The sequence below is a fragment of the Manis pentadactyla genome, chromosome 5, assembly GCF_030020395.1.
Source record: "Manis pentadactyla isolate mManPen7 chromosome 5, mManPen7.hap1, whole genome shotgun sequence".
In the NCBI taxonomy this organism is placed as follows: Eukaryota; Metazoa; Chordata; class Mammalia; order Pholidota; family Manidae; genus Manis; species Manis pentadactyla.
Genome location: NC_080023.1, coordinates 161,187,112 through 161,208,143, shown reverse-complemented (window position 1 = coordinate 161,208,143; position 21,032 = coordinate 161,187,112). Strand labels below are relative to the sequence as shown.

The 21,032-nt window shown below is 38.4% G+C and overlaps 1 protein-coding gene and 1 pseudogene across 1 annotated transcript in view; both read right to left on the bottom strand.

Moving 5' to 3' along the window:
• TOP1 (DNA topoisomerase I) overlaps positions 1-21,032 on the bottom strand; it is a 91,119-nt gene that overhangs the window by 34,860 nt on the left and 35,227 nt on the right. Inside the window, exons 4-8 of the mRNA XM_036902282.2 lie at positions 10,968-11,091; positions 9,751-9,806; positions 6,666-6,761; positions 5,590-5,665; positions 2,366-2,472 (exon numbers count right to left, since the gene is read on the bottom strand). Of these exons, the coding sequence (XP_036758177.1) occupies positions 2,366-2,472; positions 5,590-5,665; positions 6,666-6,761; positions 9,751-9,806; positions 10,968-11,091 (459 nt within the window). The remainder of the gene's footprint in view (positions 1-2,365; positions 2,473-5,589; positions 5,666-6,665; positions 6,762-9,750; positions 9,807-10,967; positions 11,092-21,032) is intronic.
• On the bottom strand, positions 14,479-15,273 carry LOC118920837 (ferritin heavy chain-like; annotated as a pseudogene).

Here is a 21,032-nt window from a genome sequence, read left to right as displayed (position 1 = left end):
ATCCTCTGTTTAAAATAAACATGGGATTTGTTCCAACAGGACGGCCCTGATGCAAAAAAGTATACTTAACTCAAGAAAGAGATGAAACCTTATGCAGGTACAATGGTTAGCAGTTAAAAACAGGATCTGGGTTAAGTAAGTTTTCATGGACAAGTTGACCACACTGCCACAACTTGTAACATTGTTTCTATGGGGATGCAGTAAAGAAACCCAGGGGGATCTGAACCATTTTCCCATCCCCACAATTACCAAAGAGAGGGAAGGGAGATAAGGATCAATGTTTGTTTGTTTCTGTCAGGATAGTGACAAAAGGAAAGGGCAAGCCATCACTTAAGTAGTCAATCATTCCTGTTCTCTACTTCTAAAAACTTAAGTTGTGCCATCAAGTATTGCACTTAAGAATGCACAAAATTTAACAAGGCCTAAGAAAAGCATGCAATAGAGGCTGTAGCAAAGACTCCTCTAACCCCGAAACTAACCATCTTCAGTTAAAGACTGACCAGTCCCACTTAAACCAAAACAAGAACCAATGTGTGCTAACAGAATTAATGCGTGATAACACTGATAAGGATTTCAACCACAGAAGCCTGATTAGGCTATTGGACACTTCAAGAGTACCTAATTCCACATACACAATGGCTGAACCAGGATAAGAGGACATCTGCTTCAGGACCCAGTAAGAGCCAAGGCTCCAGAAAAAAGGGGCAGACAGCAAGGAACTAGTGATGACAAGGGAACGAATTTGTTCATTCAATAAATACTTCCTGAGCACCCACCACAGAACCATGAGAGACAACAGACTGATGAATTACTAACTCACCAGTCTCATGACTCCCAAATAACCCGATTTATACTATCACTTTATTTTGTCTTTAAAAAAAAATCACTTTATTAAAGGTCATAAAAACCTTTTAATACTCTGTCACTGAAAAACTGAGTTCAAAAAAAACACATGATCTTTTGTTTTCTGACTCTGACCTCTGGCAAGGCCCAGGATTCCGTTGCTCTGTGATTTCCCTTTCCTGCACCTTCTTTTGAGCCCCTTGAGCCCTATGTACGTTCACACAAACAATGTCAATTAAACAGCTGTGCTGAGAGCATTTCTGCCACTGCAGCTCTGCTCATCTCCGCCACCTCTCTGGTTACTGATCTTTCTCCTCTCCCCATAGATGCTGGGGAGATTCTTGTTCTAAATAAAAGCCATCAAGTAAATGCACACAAATAGGTCTGGAACTCTACACACCAAACTACAAATAGTGGTTACTTCAAAGCTAAAAAGGAAAAATGGGAATGGGAAAAAAGGGAAAGACAACTGTTATTTCTTCCTTTATACTTCTGGATCATTTGATATTTTTTCAATATAAATACAATCATGTATTACCGGTATAGTCAATAATGTAATTTTAAGGAAAATCAGCATTTAAAAAACACGTGTGTTTAAAAATTCTAATATGCCCAAACTTACTAAATAGAAAATAAAATTTCCCACCTAAACACATTTCCTAAAGGTAACCTGTTACTGGCTAAACTGGCCTCCGTCAAGACTGAATTTTCAATCCCACTGTTTATTAAACTGTTTTCTCATACTAACAACCCTCCATATTTTGTTACTTATTCATATTTCTCAATTTGAGAACCATTAAACAAAAATGTATCATTTATTATTCTTTGCATCCTTCTCTGCTACTTGTGAGGTTCACCACATTTTAATACGTTCACTAATCACTTACTTTCTTTAATGAACTGCCTATTCCTCACTTACAGACTGGTCTTTTCAAGTTTTATAAGACCTTTCTTCACATTAGGAATGTTATCCCTTTGCATTGCAAATATTTTCCCTTCATTTTTTTTTTTTTCATGGCATGAGTTTGTTTGCTGGCCACATGTAAGATTTTAATTTTGATATATCAAATATACAAATGTTTTCCCTATGACTCTGATTATATGTCTTGCTTTAAAAGGTCTTCACTATTGTACAATTATGAAAGCATACATCTAGGTTTTTTTGTGGAGGTTGTCTATTAAACAAAGTTTCCCCAACCTGATTTATAGAATAATCCATCTTTGCCCTATCATCTTAAATGCCACTTTCTTCATATGCTAAATTCCCATATATACATAGGTCTACTTCTACAAGTTCATTCTTTTTAATAGGTGGGACCTAGTTTTGAGATCCAATAGGTTGACAGCTAGTTAATGCTTTCACTAGGACCTGGAAAACACTTCAGAATGTTATTCTAGACTCTTTTACGTATTTCGCTCCTCCCCCAAATACTAGGCTATTAATTTTAGTAATTCAACAATCTTGTTTTATTAGGTTGTAGAATCAACGAACTGACATTTTAACCCAGTGCTGAGATGTTACCATTTCCATTTTTGCTCCTCTTCTTTCTTCAGCTTCTTTTTTTTGCTATCTGGCTCAGGAACTTTTTTATCTTTATCTTTATTCTTGGGTTTTTTCAATTTACCGTCCTACAAAGAAACATGGTGAGAAAGCATTTAAATAAGGACAAATCACATTTCTAGTAGTTTCAGGGGGCCATTAGGAAGAAAAAGTGGAAATCACAGAATATCACAACTAGAGAAGTTCTTAAATCCAATCTGCTCAATTGGATAGATGATTAGAAATTAACTGGTACTTTCTCCAGAGCAGTATTTCCCCAAACTCCCTAACAAGTGACTACCTGAGAAAGCAGGTAAAAACACTCAGTTTGCAGGGGAGGAGTCTCGGAAATTTTATTTTTTTTTAGTCTCAGGGGAGTTTGAGAAAGCACTGCCACAGAGAGTAATCCCAGCGCATTGTCCTCACTTACTTTCAAATCTACTTCATCCTTAAATCTCTTCTAATACCATCAAAATAATGACTATAGGAGACCTTGTATTAGACACTTAATGTACAATTTGAAAGGAAATTCCTGATTTAGTCTAGGGGGGTACACTTCCTATCACCGCTCTTTACATACACGAAGACATGAAGCAGTAAGCAAGTATTTGTGGTGGGAGGGGGGGTCCTGAAATGATTACCAATCCTACAATGGTAGGAGCATCCAACATCACAAGGACAATTCACCAATACAGGAGATAAATCTCAAAACAACAGAACTCACCCAGACAAAAATGTGCTCAACAGAACTAAACTCTTTTGAAGAATATTTTCCTTTTTTCTAACTATTCAAAGATAACTTAAGTCTTTATTCAGTGTTTTATACAGCTCTGCAAAGTGGTTTCAATCATTTTAGTATCAATTATAGAATGGTAGAGCTTGAATAGACAGTTTGGTTTGACCTCTTCCAATTATAATCAAGGAAAACTCTGAAACAGAGGTTTTGTCTTTTGCTCAAGGTCATATAGCTACTATGATGGGAACCCAAGTTTACCAGCAAAAAAACAAAATGACTTATGGAAATGACTGTAACATACAAACATTTAGGACTACAATGATAGTATAGCAATCAAGATAAACTTGGGGTCTTAAAGCAAATGACCTTTGGGGTAGAAGGAGAGGCAAGACTCTAATACACAAATTTTAATAGAGGAATGGACAATATAAATGTTTAAGTATGTTTTAGGAGGAGAAAGTATTAGAGGATCACATTAATTCAGATAATGTTTACTATTTAAACACAGGAAAGGGAAATGTTTTTCAGTTAAAGACATTCTCTGAACAGCTTCTAAACAGACAAGCAGACAGTCCCATCAGGGAACTGCTGGTTATACTGTATGCTTTCAAGCCTCAAAATGGGATAATCAGTCACTGACACACTTCAGAACAATTTCCAGAAATGAAAAAAAATACAGCTAGCTAGTGAGGTTTAATGGGTGATCCTGCCATCTGGGGTCCCTGCCAAGGTAAGACTGTATTAATTCGGCCTTTCAGCCTGCATTTTCTTCCTCCACCTGTAGGGAAAGTGTTGTTAAACAAAATAATAAAAAAATGAAGTCAACCATTCTTTTTTCCAAATGAGTTATTACTAACCTCTACCAAACTCAGAGAAAGGTATTATTTTACACAAATGCAACATAAGCATAACTGTGATACAGAAAGCACGGAGAGCTGAAGGTTTACATTTTTAATTCATTAGTCTGGACTGATGATATTACGAAAGTAGAGTAACTGACTACTATATCTCTAACTCAGCATTTCACGCTAAATTCCTTCAGTAGGCTCACTTCAACTTGAACTTCTCCCACAAACAGACTGGTTGTCAGAGAAACTACAATTCTATAAATCCAGAACCTTATCATCCCTCTGATAGCTCACCTACTCATTAATATTCTTAGTATGATTTCATTAAAGACCCTCTTCTCCCTGCTTGTGAAGTTAAAGGATCAACAAAGTCCCACAGGAGGCAGGATAACATAGCAGCTAGTGTGCTGGCTCTGGAATCAGAATGCAAGGGATCAAATCCTAGCTTTACTACTTAGTAGCTGTGTTACCTCAGGCAAATGATTCAACCTCCCTATCCTCAGTTTCTGCATCTGTAAAATGGAGATTAACAGTAGCAGTATTTATTTCTAAGGGTTGGTATAAGCATTGAATGAAATGATACATATAAGGCATGAAGAATAGTGCCTGGCACACAGTAAGCACCTATTTAATTTAATTTTAATTATTAATAGCACTCTCATTACTACCATGACCAGTTACACTCTTAAGACTCACTGCCCCTATCACTATCTTTACTGTTCACACTTCAAGCTATGAACTTTACACTTATGAATCCATTTTGCCTAAGATAGTGACTCACCTCAGATGCAGTCTAAGAGCTAGGAACTCACTCAACAACTTCTCTCAGGGGACTGCAAGATTAAGACACCTGAATTTCTGACATCTTTCTCTTGAATTACTTGCTAAGACTCTTTAGTACAAGAAATGCAAAGTGCCAAAAGAAGGAACCATACTATTATTGTATTCTATGTCTAACAAAGCATCAAACAGAACTCTCAGAAAAGTACTTGAATTGAACTGAGACTTTTAGGAAGTTTACAAAGCCAGAAGTAGGGAAGAGCATGTGTGTCCTAGACAGAGGAACATGTGCTATGTAAGGCTCTGAAGCACAAAGAACCTGGTGTGGAAAAGAAACAAAGAAGGTCAGTGTGCATGGAACAAGGTAAATTAGAGAAGAGGCACAAGATGAAGGGACAAGATCAGGGGAGCTGTGGTAAAGAGCTTAGATTTCATCCTTCGTCCAAGGGGCACACATTTAAGGGCTTTCAATAGGGATAGCTACCCAAAGTGACTGACAAGCAAGCTTTGCTAAGGTATGAGAGGGCACCAAAACACATTCTTAGGGAAAAGTCAAAATATAATTTCTTGTTAACACTTCCTCTGTATATATGAAGATGGTGGAGTTTCTCCAAAAACGTTAGTTAGCAGCCCAGCTGTGGGAGGACACCCAGGAAGGCTAAGAGAGATCTTAAAACTAACAGTGCCATGGCCACTGTAACATGGCTTGAGTTTTTTCCAGTGTTTAAATGTATAACAGACCAGTAAATTCCTAAAATCCATTTGCCTTCAAAAGTTGTTTTATGGAAAACTCCCTATTTCAAACTCAAGCACCAAAGGGCCTAAATTGTCTCTTTACTAACCTCTTCTTCCTCTAGTTTTCGTTTCTTCTCTTTCTTGATATCTTCTGTTTTAATTTTCTTAGGTTTATAATCAGCACTAGAAAGGGGAACATGAATATGTAGTTAACACAATTGTGACTCAGTAGTTCTCACCAATGGATCAGGACCTCCAAACTCTTCTGATAGGCCTCCAATACATGCATGGCTGCTATTATTTTTGGCTGGGCATTCTACAGTCAAGAACAGGAATGGAGAGTAAAGAAGGCCAGACCAAGCACCAATAGTTATAGACCTATACAGAACAACACAAATAACTTTATACTACATGTAAGCCTGGAAGGGAAGTGGAGTTGAGGGATATATACAGAAATAGATGCCACTAGAAGAGGGAAATCTTGAAACCAAATGCACGGTGCAACAATCACTACCACAAAGTAATAACTGGCTAGAAAGGGGAGGAAAGAAATTCTAAATGAATTCTGAAGGAACACAAATGAGTTCACCAAGTATCTCCCTCCTCCCTTTCCACCACTTTCTACCATAAATCCTTTGTAGATTCCTAGAGCATAATAAGCTATACAAGACTGAAATTAATGAACAGAATTTTAACTTCGCTAACTGAATCTGAGAAAGATGTACATATAAGTCTCAAATAACTGTTTTAAGTAAGAGCGATTTTATTACTTCTGTATACTAATAGTTCACTTAGAATGATTGACAGGCACAGATCGTAGGAAAAATTTAATGGTGAAAACTTATCTGTGGTAGGTAATGATAAACTTAAAGTAACTTTAATAATTTAAATATTAAGAATTCTGTATTATTTGGAATTCCTACAATAAACATGAATTACCTCTTTAATAAGAAAAATTTAAATATGTATTCTCCATTTAAGCCCCAGGTACACACTACTTATTGGCTTAGCAAATCCTACTTTTCATAATTCGAAGAGAAATCAGTTGCCTAGACCATTAAATCACAAATTCCAAATGAGTAAAAGTCAATTCATGCAGTTTCTCTGTGTGTTATAGAGACATACATCACATTTAAACAACTTTTTGGTTTAAAAAAAAATCAAAATATTAGCAAATACTCACTTATCCTCATCTCGAGATCTCTTTAATAGCTTTATATCCTCTTTAGGAGGAGCAAAATAGCCATCATCTTCAGGTTCATCTTTAATTCGTGGTGGACTAAAGAGAAAAAAAAATACTAGTTAATGAGTTTTGGAATGTCAATATTATATAAAGTAATCCAAAGTAGGGATTAATTATCTGAGAAGCAGCTGATATGAAAGATAACAACACACATTTGTATGTATTATAAAGATTGTCCATGAGCACTTTTCCTCACTTAATTCTCACCACAACCCCGTGAAGAAGAGAGTAGTAGTCCTCATTTCACATGTACAGCCAAGATCAAGGTTTGGGATCAGGACTTCCTATTCTACATCAGCATTCTTTTCTACCACATCTTAGCTGCCTTTGCCAGCATGACCCAAACTGCAACAGGAACAAGTCTAAATTATTTCCTTACATTGCATGAGGGATCTACTATGTATCTGACCCTATGAATGATCTGAACTGATTGTTCTAGGACTCCAAAAGCTAAAATACAGCTTTACATGTGAAGAATAAAAATTTATCTCTCAAATTTAGTACCTTAAAGTTCTAAAGGAAATAATGAAGTAACATTACAACAAAAGGGGGGGCACATACTAAATGGCAGGTCCAGAACAAACAAGTCATTCTAAGCCACATCTATTCACTGTTCTACTTCTTCTCTTGATTTACTTACTTTAAACAAGACTGCCTTGCTCTATTTTTGTTAAGATTTTGCCTTCTGAATATAAAAAAGATGATTCTGTTAGATAACTATCTTGAACCAAAAATAAGAAGTAACAAGTAAAAAAAGCCACGGGACCAGCAATCACCAGAGCCTTGGGATGTTCCCTGGCCTGGCACATCTCATCAGAACCTCATTGCTCACAGCCAGAAGCACCCGCAAAGCTTACTCACTCAGTACGTAAAACCACCCATATCTCTTAAGGACATAAATCCACCTGTATCTTTAATGAGTCCAAGGGATAAGCACCCAGAAGTGCTTTGGCACCTTTGGCACCTTCAGCTACCAAAGGAGTCAGGATATTCGCAGGGTTTTCAACACCCCCCCCCAGGCATACTGGATCCCCCTTGCTTGCAACAGAATTTGAAAGTTTGAAGAGATTAGATTTCTTCCTTATTTCTGCACACTCCCCAAATGCCAACCTACATAGCTGTTCTTCTACTACAGAAATCACTGACTTAGCCCCAAGAGCCTAAAATCTCCAAAAGTTTTGCACAGAAGGAAAGGAACACTGCCATTTACCTACCTAGTTAAGTAAATGCTAAGTCCTAGCGCTGTCATGGGTGAAGTTAAAAACACGTGGGAAGGATTACTAGGCCTGAAGGAAGAATTTCTGAAACAATTTACCAGAAAACAGTACTCCATCCAGCAAAGCATCTGGATTTTCTACAAAACACACATGCAAGCTAGCAAGCAGTCCAGCAATATGAAAGTAAAGACCACGGCCTCACAGGGTGTGTTCCTGATCTTCTAACCCAGAAAGTCTAAAGTAGAACCCAACCTAGGACTACACATTAAGTCCAGAGAGTTTATTCACATCTTAGCATTAATTTAATAAAAGTTCTAGGTAGTCTCTTGGCAGAAAATAGCTATCCTATACTCACTTTACTTGAGAAATCAGAACACATAAGGTACACTTAAAGCTCTAAAGTGGCTTGAATTTTACTATTCTGGATTCCTAGAACAGTTACAAAACAAGCCTGAAGAGGGCACCTGCTTCTCTTAGTCTAAGGGACCCAGAGTAGACCGTACGGTACAATTTTCAAAAATGTTCTCAAACAAAATTGAAAGTTCAAAGTTTCAAGGAAGCAAAACTCTCGAACAAAATGTCCTAGTCAATGTATGCAAACACTCCTAGTAAATCCATTCTGCTATTCAGCAAAGTAGGTCAGAATACATAATCATAGACTTCTAGTTTTTGAAATAGAGGAGATCTTCAGGCTTATTTTAGGGAGTGGACAGTGATGAGGAAAACAGAATCAAAATGGCAATATAATACAGGAAAAGTGACCTCTAGATTGTGTGCATTGCATTTTCCTCCTCTTCTAGAAAAAAGAAAATATATTTCTACTTAAATCTACACCTACCACTAAAATGTTTATCAAGTAAATTTCCACATATTAGCTTCAGAATAAAGTAGCCCCCTCTTGACTGCAGGGGATACGTTCCAAAACTTCTAGTAGATGCCTAAAACTTTATATAGTACTGAGCTCTCTATATACTATTTTTTTCCCCATACATATACATATAAACCTACGATAAACTTTATTTTATAAATTACACACAGTAAGATTTAATAATAACTAATAGTAAAATAGACCAATTATAACAATATACTGAAGAAAAATTATGTGAATGTAGTCTCTCTCTCTCTCTCACTTAAAAGTATCCTACTGTACTGTACTCACCCTTCTTGTGATGTGGTGAGATGATAAAATGCATGTGTGGTGAGATGAAGTGAGGTGAACGATGAGAACACTGGGATGTAGTTAAGCTGCTACTGACCTGATGATTCATCAGGAGGATCATCTGCTTTCAGACCACAAGAAATTGAACTCTCAAAAAGCAAAACCACCCCAAATAAGGGGAGACTACTGTATTACTAAGGAAGAACTCAGAGTAGGGAATCTAAGGAAACCCCATAATTATTACTGAGGAGTATGGAGTTTTTTTCCACGTGATAAGTGTTCTGTAATTAGACAGTGGGGTGGTAGGGTGGTTGAACAAACTTGTGAATATACTAGAAACAAATAAACTATACACTTTAATAAGGTGAGTTTTATGTATGTAAATTACATGTCAATTTTTAAAAATTTCATCCTGTCAATATTCTCCACTCATTGTCTTCTGGAAAATGTGCTGGTCAGTTTCACTAAATGGCACTCTAGAAATGCTCAAACTGGCTTAGACCAAGATACCTGACTGCCAACCCTCCTTGGAAATGTGGAGATGGCCAGGTCAGTGTATTTCAGGTAAGCCCACACAGCACTACAGCATGGGCAGCTGGTCTGCTGGGCACCCAGAGAAAGGAACACCAAGGCGGCAGAGGGGTCTTACCTAGAGAAGCCATTTTCCTTCTCCTTTTTTATTTTTGTATCCCCAGAGGCTCTAACCTGAAAGGAAAATAGTAGTATCTTATTAGTACCAAAAGGACTAAATCTGAAGAAGCCTCTCTCTTATTTCAGAATATCTGGCCTCAACTCTTGGGGCAACCTGATTCAAGATTGACCCTTGTTAGCAAAATTTAACAGGTGAACTAAAGGTCTTGAAATTTTTTTAAGACTCATTTTTCACAGTTCATCAGGGTGAATTATCCCATTTACTGAAAAGTGTTTCCTTCAAAATAGGGGCCTTTTTCCTTTAAATGATGGCGGGTCCCCCTCCCTCAATAAATATATTCCACCTCTCAAGGACATGCCCATGGCAGTACAGAAAGGAAATAAAAAAACAAAACAAAAAGGAATAGAATAGTGTATTTCCTGCCATCTCTGATTTAGGCAAAGTATATTCACATTCCCTTCCTTCAACTTCCCAAACACTCTGGGTCTTTCAGAAATCACACACACACACACACGCACACACACACGCACGCACGCACGCATGCACACATGCATACACACCCAAATACACAGAGATTATCTCTGGAAGAATACAAATAATTGATATAGTGGCTACATCCAGAAAAGGAATGATGGAGACAATGAGACAGGGGTGAAAGGGAGATGTACTTTTCACTATGTTCCCTATTTCATATTATCTGAATTTACCAGGTACAAACATTTTCAGAAACTAAAAAAAAAACAATTCTTCAGAAAAACCTATGCATAACAGTATTCATTTGCAGCCAGATTAGCTTATCATCTTGAGAAGGTTTGCACTGCTTATGCTGGGGCGCCAGTCACAAAGGACACAATCAGCGCACTGTTTTCACTCAGGAAGGACCACATGGCATCAGGCCTTCCCCAAAGAACAGAATTTTCCCCATGAGGGAAAACTGACATTTCCAGAAACCCTGTATTCTCAATTTATCCATTTGCCATATAAAAGTAAGGTAACAATATGGACAGATTTGGTACTATGAAATACAGCTGTAAAGGGCTTTAGTTCCACAGTTTAAGTGTATGGTTGGCTCTAAAGTCTTCTGACAGAGACCCTTTTATTCAAAGGCCAAGGGATCTTACTATGAAATACAAGTGGTTTCATTACCTGCTTTTAGAGGTAAACAAAATGAAAAGCACATCCCACATCTCCTTCCCCCCTGGAAAATTTTATACCTTTTCCTCCTTCCTTTTTTCCTTGTTTCTGTCTTTGTGTTTGTCTTTATGCTTTTCCGAACTTCCATCTTTGTGCCTGGTTTTCTCCTTCTCTTTGTGTTTCTTCTCAGAATCTTTATGTTCACTGTGAAAATTAAGACACAGAATTAGCCCAGAGGAGGGACCACAAGGATTCTCTTCACAAGATCAACTCACAAGATACCCTAAGATAACATGAACCATGGAAACTTATAATGCATTAAATAAACAGCCCTGATGGAAAGTTGAAATAGAGGCTTTCGGCTACATCGGACTTTATCTTATTTGATGTTTTAATTTTTTTCAAAGAGCCAAAGAACCAAATAGAGAAATAGTCATTCTCAACATACTAGGACATTTTTTTAAGTGACTAACAATATATAGCAAGACCACTGTACTTCCACAACATGGTATTAGCAAAAAACTGTAATGAAAGCTCTAACTTGAGCATTCACATCAGATGTGAGGGGTAAAAACAATTCACCAAAAATGCACTTTGTGGCTCTGTGCCAGACTAGGAACATATCACATATGTAGTCAAGCCAGAGCTTTGTGCAGTGAGTAGCCCAACATGGTAGATGTTTGCTGCTAGCTTTAACTAGAAAAAGCTAATCATCGGGAATAGGGCTTATTTGTAAATGCTGCTTGGAACTTTCCGCGCAATAAGAAAAGATTCATATAAAAGCAAGGGCATGTCCTGTGCTAAAACGTTTAAAAGCATTACTTTAAAGGGAATTTTGAAGACATGCTGGTTAGCACTACAAAAAAGCACTGCTGCTCTGGAAAACAAAATATAACATTACAAAGCAGAGGCCGTAAAACGTTCATACTCTGGGATCTAGCTACTGAAAACTTTGGGAAGTGATACTAAAGACGTTCATTTTGGTATTTCCCATAATAAGAAAATAAGAACAAATAAAAACCACCAAGAAACTAGATACAACCCTAGTGAGTAACAACAGGGGGAACCTGTAACATACCAAATTATGTAGCTATTACATTATAAGTTTTGAGTTATACAAAATATACATGGAAGATGTTTATGACACAAATGGAAAACAGGAATAGATAAAATAACTGCAACTATATAGAAACATGCATGTGGACAAAGACAAAGAGACAAGAGCAAAAATCACCAGCTGTAGTTTAAAGTGGCAGCACAATGGGTAACTATTTTTTTCAGTGTACTGGACAGGCAGTTTAGGGACTCTGCTCACTGCACCAACCAATATATTCCACAAGTTAACAAAAGGGAGCTTGGATTCTAATGCTATGAACTGGGGATCTACTCTAGATACAGGAACCTGACAGCAACCCAAGCTGACAGGGAGTCAGGCCTATAGAGAGCATTGACTCATGCCTTTCCTACCACTGACAGTATTTCCCAACCATCACACTTAGCACCTTCAGCCCAGAAAAAATAGATTTTACCAGCAATGAGCTCATTAGGCTATGTCCATCCCATGAAGTATGTTCTAAAGCGATTTAGCCAGCACACATCGAAGTCCAAAAAGGGAGAAAACAATGATGGCGAACAGTTAGGTGAAAGCCATAGAACCTGGATCAGGAGAGCATCTACTGTCACACATGTCTCTCTGCACAAAAGGAGCTTCAACTTAAAGATAGGAGTTCGGTAATAGTTAGGCAGGAGCTCTATGAAATGTAGTCAGGAGGGCAAGGGAACTAGAATAAACAGGACTACAGTTTCAGGGAATATCCAGGAACTGTTCACAAATGGAAAAAACAATGCCCATTTTCCCTTGTTTACATACTCTTCCTTCTATGTTGCTCTCATTAAGTTACTTTGATGTGCCACATAATGAAATAACAAGTTTCCACATGAGTAACTTTTTTACCTCATGCAGGCTGGGCTTGGTTCCAGTGTGCTTGGAGACATGGTGACTCCCACCACACTTTTTATTTGCAGCATCATTACGTTACTCTCCACTAAATGTGTTATCATAACCTCTGTTTTTAACAAAATTCAATGTTTTATCAAAAAATTTATCCTTTCTTTTGTACAAAATGGCAGCGAATTGTAGTAACACTCTTTTATTTCATTCGTTCCTCCAGCATTCAAGTGGTGAGATAGCAAAGTTGCCAAGATTGCGATGGGGTCTTCAGTTTACATGGAGAAACAAAAGGCACATGGTTTTGATATTACCAGCAAAATGATGGAGCTTACTATTCTTACTATTCCATAAATAACCACTGTAGTTTTAATCGTTGGGCTTCTTAAACTTAAAGGAGTTAATGGTCTAGTTTCATAAAAGCATATAATCTGATAGTTCCATTAACAATGATGGATGCTATACTTTCCCACCTCAAGAAAAAGAAACCCTACTTTCTAAGCAAGCATTGTGCTTAGTGTTTCCACATATATTATTTCATTCATTCCTAATAACATACCTATGAGGGAGGTTTTATTATTCCTTTAGACTGACTTAGAAACAGGAGCCAGTGTTTCAAAGTCTTATTCAAAGTTACAATGTTAGAAAGGAGGGAAGCTGGGATTTAAACTTAGTATTTCCATCTCTAAGTTCAAAGCACCTGCCACTAAATTAATACCATTACATTTCCATGAAATTGATACCTACCACTTAAGGTAAGACAGGAGGATAGAGACAAATGTATGGCCAGTCTGGGATTTGATATGTAAGAGCAAAATTTTACTTCACCATCAAGTAGAAACTTTCTATAATTGATACATTAGATATCTGAAATGCTAAAAGCCTTTGGGATAACTGCTCTTCATTTTGTCTTCCCATGAAACTATAAATGGCTGATTCAGGAATCTAAGTTTAGGAACACTTCCTTCTTTTATCCTTCCCCCTTCTCTTTCTTGATGAAAAGTAATTCTTAGAACATTAGTTTATTTCACTAGAAAACTGGCTTTCTGGCCTTTTGGAAATCACTTCATGGGCACCTGTTAAGTGTTTTCAGCTTTGCTGTTCAGTGTCACACCAAACACAGATTAGGGAAAAGAAGTTAACAAATGACAAGGCAATGAGACAGTACCCAGGCCACCCCAGGAAAGTGAAAAAAAGATACTTCCTCTGCCTGCCAACCAGAGAGAAATCAGGAATTCAAAGTTCCTGTTAGAGTAGCAACCCCTTTGTAGGTAATCATTTATCACAAAGTCCAGAATGACTGATTTTCCAAAGGAAACTCACTCTGCTCTATTCCCAACTGTTCAGATTTATGAAAGCAGCTTTGGATTTTTATACTAAGTGAGCTCAAATAATTTAGGGTTAAGGACATCTTATGATACAAAGCATTCCATTAAGGACTGTAAAAACTTGGGTTTACAGAGCCCTGTTAGGCCTCTGAACATAATACTCTCATTTTTTTTTTGGTACCAAATTTCTTTATTTGAAGGTACAAATGAAAGGACCTAAGTAGATGTTTTGGTATAACTTACAGAAAAGGTACAGGTAACCCCAGAATGCATGCACTGCCTTGGGGACCGGAGAAGTCACCCTGTGGCTCTGGGAAGCCAGGCTAAGGCTTAGCTCTGGTTATCACTGTCTCCCAGAGTTTGCTTGCCAAAGATACTCTGCCATGCCAGATTCGGGGGCCCCCATCTTGTGCAAGTTGGTTACGTGGTCACCCAATTCTTTGATGGATTTCACCTGCTCATTCAGGTAATGAGTCTCAATGAAATCACACAAATGAGGGTCATTTTTGTCAGTGGCCAGTCTGTGCAGTTCCAGTAATGACTGATTCATGCTTTTTTCCAAGTGCAAAGCACACTCCATTGCATTCAGCCCATTCTCCCAGTAGTCATGATCTGGTTTCTTGATATCCTGAAGGAAGATTCGACCACCTTGCTGGTTCTACAGCTTCATCAGTTCCTCAGCATGTTCCCTCTCCTCATGAGATCGGTGAAGAAAATACTTTGCGAAGTTCTTCAAAGCCACATCATCGCGATCAAAGTAGTAAGACACAGACAGGTAGACATAGGAGGCATAAAGCTCCAGGTTGATCTGGCGGTTGATAGTTCTGGCGCACCTGCAAGGGGGTCGTGGTCATAATGGCGGGCAGCTGAGAGATGGTGGCGGAGGCTGCACTGCACTGGAGCGGCGGCGGCAGTTTTGGGGGGTCAGAGGGCTCTGTGAGGAGGTGGCGGACAAACACCGGGTTCTGTCCAAGCACTGTTGAAGCAGGAAACTGCAGCGACTCTCAATGAAGACTGCCCATCATACTAACATCTTACCTCCTTGTCAGGTCCTGATTCCTGTCCCTGACTCCACAAACAGAGAGCAGAGTACCTACCCACTCCACCCATAACCCCCACAGTGGCAAGAGTGCTGCTAAGTCCCAGTGTCAGTCTTTCCTAGGAATCTACCTAAGGTAAGTAGCAAATGAACTTGGGGGACAAAGTGTTGTGATACAGAAGAAGTCTAAGTCTGTGCCATGGAAGTTAGAAGCAGGATTTAGCCAGTGGTAGAAAATGGAGCCAATCTGGGATCAGTTAGGCTGACTAATCATCATTCAGAATTTCCTAACATGTACCTCTTTGCAAAAGGCTTAAAACTAGTTTGACTTACATGATGGCTTAAAGGATACCTTTTATGCTGATAATGAGATGATGCAAATTCTGACCATCACAGAGTTCACATGTTGACTGCCTGCCTGTTTTAAGAGACTGTACCCTTGTCTTCATACCGATCCTGCTACTTTTCCATACACAACAGACACAATCAAAATCACAAAATGGGTCTTAAAGTCAATGCAGGCTATAATACTGGTCAGTTTAGAGGTAGTAAAACACATGATTGAGATACTGAAGAAACTTCAGTGGGGCTACATAAGAAAAATATTTATATTTCTGGGATATACTGAAGGGCCAAAATACAAACAGTGGCTGGCATTCCTAGAACCTCTGTAACAGTCACACTTCTGGATGAAATATGAATTTCATCATTAAGAACTCAGAGAGAGAAAACACCCAATTACTGGTTATATCCAGAAGCTGACTCCCTTGCTCAGGGCTCATGTCTGTCTGGGGAAAGGATCCACCACACTAGAACCTGGACAAGCAAAAGTCAATGCCAAAGAGAACAAACAGAAAGACTCGAAGCCACACCTACAGGGCCTTCCTGCCTGTCTTATGCTTCATATAGCTAAATTCCACTATGGGCAATAGTAACCTACAGTATTTTTGAAGTGGTAATGGCAAACCCTTTGGTCTATGACTCCTGCTGGAGCTGGGCAGACAACAGATAAGGTTGGCCAAGGTTATTCTAAGGCACTTAGGCAGAAGGGTGGGGAAAAGGGTGGAAATAGGGAGATGGCACAGGAGGGAAAAGTACTTTCCTTCTGCCCTAGAAAGGCATTTGCAGCCTCATTAGGATAAAAAAACCCTATGTATGATATTCTGGGAAGCTGGCAATGGGAAACCATTTAAATTTGTTAAAGAAAGAAGCTAAACAACAGTCTGTCCTCTTATCACCAGTAAAAATATTTAACAGATACTTGAACAGCACTCAGTGCCAGGCTCTCTTCTAAGCCATTTAATATGAAGCTCTGAGATAAGTATTAGTATCTCCATTTTACAGATGTGGAACCTGAGACATGGAAAGGTCAAGTAATTCACCCAAGGAAACACATCTAATGAGAGATAACTAGGATTTAAACTCAGGCAGTCTGGCTCGAGTCACACACTTGACAGCTCTGTTACATTACTTCCCAAACCAGACAATAAAGAAACACTGCTGGGATAGAAGGAAACTCTTCATCTTCTGAGACTAGGACTTAACCACTAACTGCTAAAACAACAACCTGCTACCTGCCCACTTGCTTCTCAAGGCAGCGGACCCCTGTGGGTTATAGCCAATAGAATCATAGGGATTCCTATGGGAAACCCTAGAGAGATTTTCAAAGCTGTAGGAGGAAACCCGTGGTCCCTTAAAGGAAAGCAATTAGAGCTTTAACAATGTTTGTTAAGTAAAAAAAATTATAGGTAAATTCAAAAGTTGCCTTTGGGCAGTAGTCAGTTTCTGAAAGGTTTTAAGAAATGAAGATTTCTTAATGCTAAACACCACTACAGGTTACTAAACAAAATCACAAAAATTATTGAAACTTTCAGTTGAATGGAGTCTTAGAAATCATTTAATCTTTTGTTTGTAGGTCGGAGAGTATAAAGGGGAGTGCCCAAAGATGCCAAAGCCAATACATACTCTGAGCGCCCATTCCTCCTCCTATCTAAGTTCTTTATTAATAGAGTAAATAGCCCCCCAGTAATCAAGCTAGGAACCCTTTTTCTTAGGTCCCTCATGCCACCTGGGTCTAAGACCTATAGCTCCCCTTCTCAACTGTTTTCAATAGCTTCTTGTTCCCTTTAAGACCAAGTCCCAACTTCTTGAAATAGCATTCAATACTTTTGCCTCAAGCCACATTTTTGGCTTAATTTCTATCCTATCCTCTGTTAATCTAGGCATCATCCAAGAATCCACCTGGATTCTTCCCAGAGCCAAGTACATTACAATGCTTCAGTGTTTTGTTGATGCTTTACTCACTGTCTGGAATGCCCCTTTCTAGCCATTACCTTTCCTTGTTAAGATCTTAAGCCATCTTTTCAATGATTAGCTCAAACACCCTTTCACCATGAAATCTTTAAAAAATTACCATAGTTCATTATAATGAGCTAGATAAAAATGCAAATATAATGGGCAAGACAAAAATGGAAACTAGGACTCCAAATTACAAATCATAGATAACTACTAAATTAGATTCAACTACCAGAATTGACAGCCACAATTTATCTGAATGACATTCTATCAGGCTTTGCATTAATCATCATCATCATCACCACCACCATCATCGTTGTCATCTCAATTATTTAGTTTGTTACAATTTCCAAAGAGCTTTCATCTGCATAACTGCATTGAAATCCCCCCAATAAACTTGTAAGTTCAACCAGGCCAGTATTGCTATCAATACTTGGCCAAAATGGAAATGAGACCCAGAAGTTAAGTTTCTTCAATTACGGCACACAGCTAGTAAACGACAGAACCTGGTCTCTCGTGTTCAATTTTAGCATGTTTTTCACTACATCACATTGACTTCCATGTGAATGGTGGCAGTATTCAGTCTCATTTCTACACAACCCACCTTCTCCACCTGTTACTCTGTCCAATTCCACTAGAAAGGTTGATATAGAGATGTGTAGATGAATGCAGGGGCTTCAGCAAACAGCTTTCTCTCTCTCACACACAGCGCTCACTCGCTCATGCGCTGCTTTCTCTCACACATACACACACACACTCACTGTAATCACATCTTTTAAACTTGGTCACTTTCAGGAAAAATTTCCCCTTATCTGAAAATAGATGTCCTGAGAGGTGAGTCCATAACTACTGTTTATTCCAGTGTATTTTCCTAAGACCCTACATTCTCTTGATTCTAATTCAGGAAGGATTTGGAACTGAAAAGAAAGCAGAAACCAATAGCACACTTATTCTCAGATGTTTCTCACAATGACTGACTAAATTGGCACTGCCAAGCATGCCTGGAAAAGCACTTCCCTTACTACATTCCAGCAGTGCTTTTCCATCTTCCCAGGCTTTCCACAAACTTGTGACTCCAGTCTTGAGTGCCAGGTTTAAAACTGGCAAGAGATGCACAGAGTCAAAAACTAGCTGGAGGAATCTTGTTTTTCACGTGTGACAATTCTTTATTCTCTAAAACGAAGCCCCTGCCTCAGGAACAACCACTTTCAATAATATAAGAGGCATAGCATTAAAGACAATTTTTAGCTAAAAATCTAACCTTTCAAGAGAAGCATTCGGCAAGATATTAAAAACCCAGTGATCCTTAGCATCTACTTGAGAGTATTCCTTGTTTCTTTGATATACAATCTTACAAAGGTTTCATATGAGCAACTTTGTGGTTATTACGTACATCCATATTATCAAGTCCCTCCTCACATCCCACTGCAGTCACTGTCCATCAGCTGTAGTAAGATGCTACAGAGTCACTACTTGTCTTCTCTGTGCTATACTGCCTTCCCTGTGACCCCCCCCTACATTATGTGTGTTAATCATAACACCCCTTAATCCCCTTCTCCCTCCCTCCCTACCCACCCTCTCAACTCTTACCCTTTGGTAACCACTAGTCACTTCTTGGAGTCTGTGAGTCTGCTGCTGTTTTGTTCCTTCAGTTTTGCTTCATTGTTACACTCCACAAATGAGGGAAATCATTCGGTACTTGTCTTTCTCCGCCTGGCTTATTTTACTAAGCATAATACCCTCCAGCTCCATCCATGTTGTTGCAAATGGTAGGATTTGTTTTCTTTTTATAGCTGAATACTCCGTTGTATATATGTACCACATCTTCTACATTCATCTATTGATGAACACTTAGGTTGCTTCCATATCTTGGCTATTATAAATAGTGCTGCAGTAAACATACGGGTGCATATGGCTTTTTGAATCTGGAATCTTGTTTTCTTTGCGTAAATTCCTAGGAGTGGAATTCCTGGGTCAAATGGTATATTTCTATTTGTAGTTTTTGAGAAATGTCCATATTGCTTTCTGCAATGGTTGAACTAGCTTACATTCCCACCAGCAATGTAGCAGGGTTCCCCTTTCTCCGCATCCTCACTAGCATTTGTTGTTGCTTGTCTTTTGGATGTTAGCTACCCTAACTGGTGTGAGGTAGTATCTCATTGCGGTTTTACTTTGCATTTCCCTCATGATTAACGATGTGGAGCATCTTTTCATGTGCCTGTTGGCTATCTGAGTTTCTGCTTTGAAGAAGTATCTCTTCAGATCCTCTGCCCATTTTTTAATCAGGTTATTTGCTTTTTGGGTGTTGAGGCATGTGAGTTCTTTACATATTTTGCATGTTAACCTCCTGTCGGATATGTCATTTACAAATATATTCTCCCACACTGTAGGATGCCTTTTTGTTCTGCTGATGGTGTCCTTTGCTGTACAGAAGCTTTTGTTTGATGTAGTTTCATTTGCTCAGTTTTACTTTTGTTTCCCTTGCCTGAGGAGAAGTGTTCAGGAAAAAGTTGCTCATGTTTTCTTCTAAGAGTTTTATGCTTTCATGACTTACATTCAGGTTTTTGATCCACTTCGTTTACTTTAATTGACCACATACACTTGGGTATATATCTGGGCTGTCTATATTCTATTCCATTGTTCTTTGGGTCTGTTCTTGTGCCAGTACCAAATTGTCTTGATTACTGTGGCTTTTTAGTAGAGATTGAAGTAGGGGAGCGTAATCCCCACAGCTTTATTCTTCCTTCTCACGGGGCTTTTGTGGTTCCATATGAATTTTAGAACTATTTGTTCTAGTTCATTGAAGAATGCCGTTGGTATTGAATCTGTAGATTGCTTTAGGCAGCATGGCTGTTTTGACAATACTAATACTTCCTATCCATGAGCACAGGACATATTTCCATTTATTTGTGTCTTTGTTAATTTCTCTTATGAGTGTCTTGTAGTTTTCAGGGTATAGGTCTTTCACCTCTTTGGTTAGGTTTATTCCTAGGTATTTTATTCTTTTAGATGCAATTGTGAATGGAATTATTTTCCTGAATTCTCTTTCTGCTAGTTCATCATTAGTATGTAGGTATGCAACAGATTTCTGTGTGTTAATTTTGTATCCTGCAACTTCACTGAATTCATTAGTTCTAGTAGTTTTGGGGTGGATTCTTAAGGGTTTTTTAATGTACAACATCATGTTATCTGCAAACAGTGGCAGTTTAACTTCTTCCTTACCAATTTGGATGCCTTTTATTTCTTTGTGTTGTCTCATTGCTGTGGCTAGGACTTTCCAGTATTATTCTGAATAAAAGTGGGGAGAGTGGATATCCTTGTTCCTGATCTTAAGAGGAAAAGCTTTCAGCTTTCCACTGTTAAGTGTGATGTTGGCCGTGGGTTTGTCATATATGGCCTTTATTACGAGGTACTAGCCCCCTTTACCCATTTTTTTGAGAGTTTTTATGAATGGATGTTGAATTTTGTCAAATGCCTTTTCAGCATCTACAAAGATGATCATGTGATTTTTGTCCTTTTTGTTGATGTGGTGTAT